General features: G+C 54.5%; 3 protein-coding genes, 1 non-coding gene and 1 pseudogene across 5 annotated transcripts; 3 read left to right on the forward strand and 2 right to left on the reverse strand.

Moving 5' to 3' along the window:
• Window positions 1-206: 206 nt before the first annotated feature.
• On the reverse strand, window positions 207-1,853 carry H257_19023 (hypothetical protein). Its single transcript, XM_009848179.1, has 2 exons — window positions 918-1,853; window positions 207-870 (listed from the first exon to the last, which is right to left on the reverse strand). The coding sequence occupies exons 1-2, from the start codon at window positions 1,834-1,836 to the stop codon at window positions 260-262; spliced, it is 1,530 nt and encodes a 509-aa protein (XP_009846481.1). The 5' UTR covers window positions 1,837-1,853; the 3' UTR covers window positions 207-259.
• A 115-nt stretch (window positions 1,854-1,968) lies between these two features.
• On the reverse strand, window positions 1,969-2,040 carry H257_19024 (annotated as a pseudogene). The gene has a single exon. The product of its transcript is annotated as a tRNA-OTHER (tRNA).
• Window positions 2,041-2,067: 27 nt separating this feature from the next.
• Window positions 2,068-2,175, forward strand: H257_19025. The gene has a single exon. It is a non-coding gene; the product is annotated as a tRNA-Cys (tRNA).
• Window positions 2,176-2,897: 722 nt separating this feature from the next.
• On the forward strand, window positions 2,898-4,264 carry H257_19026 (hypothetical protein; the record flags this gene model as incomplete). The annotated part of the gene is made up of 2 exons (XM_009848180.1): window positions 2,898-3,704; window positions 3,758-4,264. 2 exons carry the CDS (start codon window positions 2,898-2,900, stop codon window positions 4,262-4,264), a joined length of 1,314 nt encoding a protein of 437 aa, XP_009846482.1.
• A 348-nt stretch (window positions 4,265-4,612) lies between these two features.
• Window positions 4,613-5,754, forward strand: H257_19027 (hypothetical protein; the record flags this gene model as incomplete). The annotated part of the gene is made up of 1 exon (XM_009848181.1): window positions 4,613-5,754. A coding segment is annotated over one exon (1,140 nt), but the record flags the coding sequence as incomplete, so codon positions are not given.
• Window positions 5,755-5,766: the final 12 nt, after the last annotated feature.

Below are 5,766 nucleotides of genomic sequence, written 5' to 3' on the forward strand. Positions count from 1 at the left end.
AAGTGCGGCTATAGTTTTGCACCAACTAAAATACACGTTTTATCATTTTTTGTAAATACCATTGATCGTCCATAGTAATGCTAAGTGTAGATTGTAATCATTTTTTAATATGCGTCGAATGGTACTAGCGGCTTCTGTAATGGACAAAAACAAAAATGTCAACTTGAAAATTTTGGGGTGCGGCTATAGTTTTGTTCCAGACTGTACATGGTTAATACTGTCGACATTATTACTTTTTCTGATCCCTTTGGCGTTAAATCTAAGCTGACGCAGCCCATCGCTCCGAACTGGCAGTTTCCTGGGCAACTAAAAACGACGCCAATTTGTCGTCCCCTGATATCGCTGCCAATCGAGATGGGACGTTCAACTCTTCCTTGTTGGGCTCGAAATGCGCTGGCGCAGTCAATCGTTGGCACAACCACTGACACACGTCCCAGTTACATCGCTGGGCTGCTTTGTGCAGACACCCTTGTCCGTTCGCATTAATCCTTTCGACATCAACTAGCAACTTGGATAAGAAGTCCAACATGGCCACATTGCCGACACTCGACTGGGCAGCCCACATGCATGCATTGCATCCATGACTGTTGACAACGTGAGGGTCAGCCCCCAATTGGAGGAGCAACGCACACGTGCGTTGATGGTTTTGCCACACGGCCAAATGAAACGGTGTCGTGCCATCCACGGCTGGCGTATCCACCGATTGCCCACCGTGAACCACAAGGTATTCGACCACTGCGTTGTGGCCATTTCGAGCTGCCCAATGCAGTGCGGAACGACCGTCGTAGCCACGCCGATGGGCTTGGATATCCTGAACAGGCCGCATCCCCAACGACTCAATCAAATACTTGACCACGTCCAAATGACCACCTACGACGACAGTTTTATCTTGCAGTGAGGGGAAGTGTTGCTCGTACCACCAGCGGCCCAGAGCAGCCCAGACGACCCGTGGCGATCTCGACTGGTGTGGCAATCCCAACCTGAAGCCACTTGAGCTTGCAACCCCAGCAGATCTCCACAGCGACATTCGTCCAGTCCGGGGCCTAATCGCTTCACGCGGCCTTCATGAACAAGCTGGGCCAGTTGCGCTGGGTTGCTTTGAGCAGCAGTCATGTCGCTCGGCGCCAATTTCGACCGTTGCTTGGTCGTGGCAAAGACCAGGTCGGTGCGGATCAACAGCTTTTCGCCCCGCGTGACTGTGGAGCCTTCGTGAAACGGATTTGGAAAACACCCTGGAAAGTTTCCGTGCGGGAACACGAGGACATCGCCGATACATGGTCCGACTTGGGCTGCAATCGTGGTCGCAGACTTGTCCGTGAAAAACGATGTGTGGCCCCCATCAAAGCCGCCATTGAGGTAAAACAGCACCGAGTACGCGGAGAAGTTCAAGATGCGACCGCGCAATCCTTCGTGGTGCGTAAAACTCTTGTCGTAATGTGGCATGGAGAAGTCCGTTTCGTGGTAGTAGTACGACCGCAGAAACGGTGACAGAAATGCTGTGGCCAGCGGAGCGCGGTTGGTGGGACCCGCGTGAGACGGCATGTGTGGACGCAGACGACGCATGATCTCCTCCAGAGCAGATGGATCGACCTGTGTTGGAATATGATGCTGAGATGGCCGCCGAGGTTTCTTGTCGTCGACTAGAATGGCAGCTTTTTCGTCGTGCAGCAAGGACACGGCTGCGCGAAGTTGGGCACATTCATCCAAAGACAGGACATTCTTGAGAAGGAATGCGCCAGGAACACCGTCGATGCTCTCAGTTTGATATTGCTTGTCTGCAGAGGCAGCCATGTCCCGCCACGCCGCCACCATCAGGTCCATTCCAGTCGTCGCCATAATGCCTTGACCAACAAACAATACAGTACACGCGGATCAGCCACGATTTTATCCGAATGACGAACAGCAACTGAGTTTATCCGGATGATAGGTTCAGAAAAATCGGCTACGCGGTTACTGGCACATACATGCGGAAATAGCCGGGGATCCAACCCATGACCTTTAGGTTAAGAAACCGATGCTCTACCACTGAGCTACTTTCCCTCTCCCTATACATGCAAATGAGGAACTCCGAGCATAGCTCAAATGGTAGAGCGTTTGACTGCAGTGGAAATTAGTGCTGTCTTCAGTACGACTTCGGAAATCAAATGGCCACCGGTCCGATTCAGGTTGCTCGGATCTTTTTTTTTTTAACTATCTGCTTCGGGGCAGGGACCCTACTCGCACCAGATCGACGCCCTTCGCGAAGATCTTACGCAAATCCATGTCTAACGGCGGCTATACTGCTGGCCGTATTAACGAAGGCTCTGTGGATTGCTTGGTGGGCGGAAATTTGCCGCCTGCCTTATAGCCTCCCCCACTACTGCCGCCCCTGAAACCGGCTCCTCTGTTGCACCGACGGCTCCTTCTGGCTAGTGTCTCTACTCCTTCTCCTACGACTCTGGGGAAGACTGTCACTCCCACCGTGACAGTCCAATGTGATGGCAAAAAGGAGGATTGTGCTATTGGCCGGTCAACCAGCAATTGTTGCCGTTCACTCTAGAGGACAGTGTTAAGTTCACCGAGTTTGTATGGTGCCCTTAAATTCCTCTGTAACGATATGTGTTGCATAGTGAATAATAGGATAGTGTCGCGGCGAATCGAAACTGGATGCTCACTTCAATGGACTTCCTACCTTCTTGAATCGATCAAAACAAACTTCAAGTCTAAAGACAAAAGACCTACGTATTCAAAGTGTCGAGGTGTTTCAGTTGCAGTCACCTGTTGACCCTTGCCCTAGATCACGGTTCAAAATGAACCGCGGTCCCAATGTCAACATGGGGCCCTGTGTGATTGCAGTGCAACGTCGAGCTGTAGTACTTCATGCAGAGCTCCACCATTTTTTGAAAATTGGTGCCATCATGCTACCATCCACACTAAAACTTCTTGCCAGTCTGTTGGCAGTCGCCGGGGCCACTCGGCCGTCGTTGGGCCCTGAAAAGGCCGCGGTGGAGCTTTCAGCAACACCTGCAACGCAACCTACTTTGGTTGGGTATTGGCACAACTTCCACAGCTCCGTGACCGGCGCCACGTTTCCACTTGGACAAGTGATAACCACCGAGTGGGATGTCGTCAACGTCGCATACGCCACGCATTACGCCCACGGCATGGTCGGGTTCGTCTTGGACCCTGCGGCGGGATCCATCGATGGCTTCATCAACGACATTGCAACGTTGAAGGCCGCCGGAAAAACAGTTGTGCTGTCCGTTGGTGGCCCCAATGGAACGATGGCGCTGGCCAGCAAGACGGAAGTTGGCACGTTCGTGTCGTCCATTGCGGACTTGGTGGCCATCTATGGCTTTGACGGCATTGACTTGAGCATCGAAAAGGGGTTGGCTGGCTCGGGCGCGGTGTCAAACCTCGTTGCCGCCGTCAAGCAATTGAAGAGGAAACTTGGCGCATCGTTTTACGTCAGCCTGGCCCCGTACTACCCGTTGGTGCAAAGTGGCGGTGGCCCAGCTTCCGTTCGAAACGGTCGTGGCGGTGGGAGCGCCAAGGCCAAGATGACAGCAGTGGCATCATCATCTGCACAGTGTTTGACCCTCTTGGATGGCCTGCGCGACGAACTCGACCTTGTCCACGTCCGATACTTTGGCAGCAATAGTGGCCTTGTCTTACCGGATGACCAAGTGGTGACAGAAGGCACGGTGGACATTTGGTCGGTGGAAGTTTGATGTTGCTCGAAGGCTGTCGTTATACCAACCCATCAGCGAAATCCAAGGCGGCGACGCAGTTTCAACCGCTGCCGCCGCATCAAGTGGGGTTTGGGGTGTCTCTCGGAGGTGGTTTTAACCACCCCGACTCGACAACCGTGCAACGGGCGTTGACTTGCCTGGTCCAAGGAAGCGGTTGTGGTACCATCACACCCAAGACGACGTACGCTGACTTTGGAGGCATCATGGGGTGGTCCGTCAACCTCGACAAGTTTGGTGGCTACTCGTTTTCCAAAGCTGTTCGAACGACGCTCGACGACTTGACGACACCCTCCAACGACGCCGACGAAAACGACGAGGTGACCGAGGACCCTAAGTTTGACGACAGTGCAGCGGACTGGATCGAAGCCAACTCCGCGGCTCAAAGCGGTGCAATCCGAGCAGCGTTGCCATTTTTGAAGCCCATCCCGTCCAAGTATACCGAGGGCCATGGGCCGGGCAACGCCGACGGCATTTCTGACTCGGGCAAGGATAAGCTGGTCAGTCAATGGGGCGATAAGGGCCGGCTGGAATGAAGAACTTAAAAGCTCTGTGGAGGGGCGACAGGTAGTAACTTCACCTTAAGTATTCGATAATTCAGTTTATATCGTTATAACAATGAGAGACTCAGAAACTGGCAAAAGGACTATCGATAACTGTAAATCCAAACACAAATGATGACACGGCCAAAACGAGGGTCTGGAATTTTAGGAAACAATTTTAAAAAAGCGATCCGAGCAACCGGAATCGAACTTGATTTCCGAAGTCGTACTGAAGACAGCACTAATTTCCACTACATTCAAACACTCTACCAACTGAGCTCCTATTTTGCCGAGGAGTTCCTATTTTGCCTCATACAACGCACTTGTTTACTTGAGTTAACTATGGTATCTACCCGCGCTAAATCTAACGCCCCCTTGCTCGCCGCTACCGTCGCCGCCGGCACCAATTCTATGGTGCAGGCCATGGATGCACTCTCACCACCTACCATGGGACCTGGTGAGATGGTGTCCGATGATATGGAGGTGGAAATTCACGATTTGACCTCTCCGCGGGTCGATTTCGCCGATTTCCGCAACCACGGTTTTTCGCGCGCCACCGCAGCTACCGCCGCCGCCATCCGTGCCGCGCCTATGGAGAGTGTGTTGTCAGCCTCATCACTGTCCACTGGAGCCTCTGAGGCTGTTCCCGGCACTATGGACGTTGAAATGCGCGATTTGGTGTCGCCGCAGGTCGTTTCTGGTGGTGCCGCTGGGTCGTACTCCGTCGCCGCTACCACCGCTACCGCTTCCACGAATAATGTGAGTGAACATGCCATGGCACCACCTACCTCTGGGGCATCCGAGACGATATCAAGCGTCGCGTACGACCCAACCCTCGACCTAATCTCGGCATCGACCGCCACCGGTGTTCTTCGCGGCTCCTCGCTGTCAATCGCCACGGCTGCTGCCATGACCACCGGCGCTTCGACGTCCAAGGCGAGTGTTGTGGCACCCTCACGACCACCCACGGGATCCGTGGCGATGGTTCCTGGCGCCACCGAAGCCGACACCCACGATTCTGGGTCGCCACAGACCGTCAACCGGGATTTCCCACCAACTCGCACGTCGTCCGGGGCCAACGGCCAAACCATCGACAGCCGCCACCCTGTGCCGCCACCAGCCACGTCTCCCAGTCGTCTGGGAGCTCCTGGATCGACTGCAACTGCTCAACCCCGCGTGGAGCCTCGCAGCCGTGAGTCCGCCTACGCGGCTACAGCTACCTCGCCCCCACCAACGTCCGACCCGTGGACCGCCTTCGCTGCCAAGCGTGTCGAGGCGACCAAGGCGTCACGGACGAAGGATGTGGGCACGTACCGTCCGTCCATGGTCGATCTGGAGCCGCTACTTGCCAAGCACGCTGCAGGCACTCTGTCCTTCCACGACACCTTGCCCATCCAGAAGCACGACAAGCGCGAGGTCGTCGGATGGCTGCACATGGCTACGGGCAACCACACCAAGGCCATCAACGAGGATGCCGCCATGGCGTCGCTGCTGCA

This window comes from Aphanomyces astaci (genome assembly GCF_000520075.1).
Source record: "Aphanomyces astaci strain APO3 unplaced genomic scaffold supercont1.315, whole genome shotgun sequence".
Lineage (NCBI taxonomy): Eukaryota > Oomycota > Saprolegniomycetes > Saprolegniales > Verrucalvaceae > Aphanomyces > Aphanomyces astaci.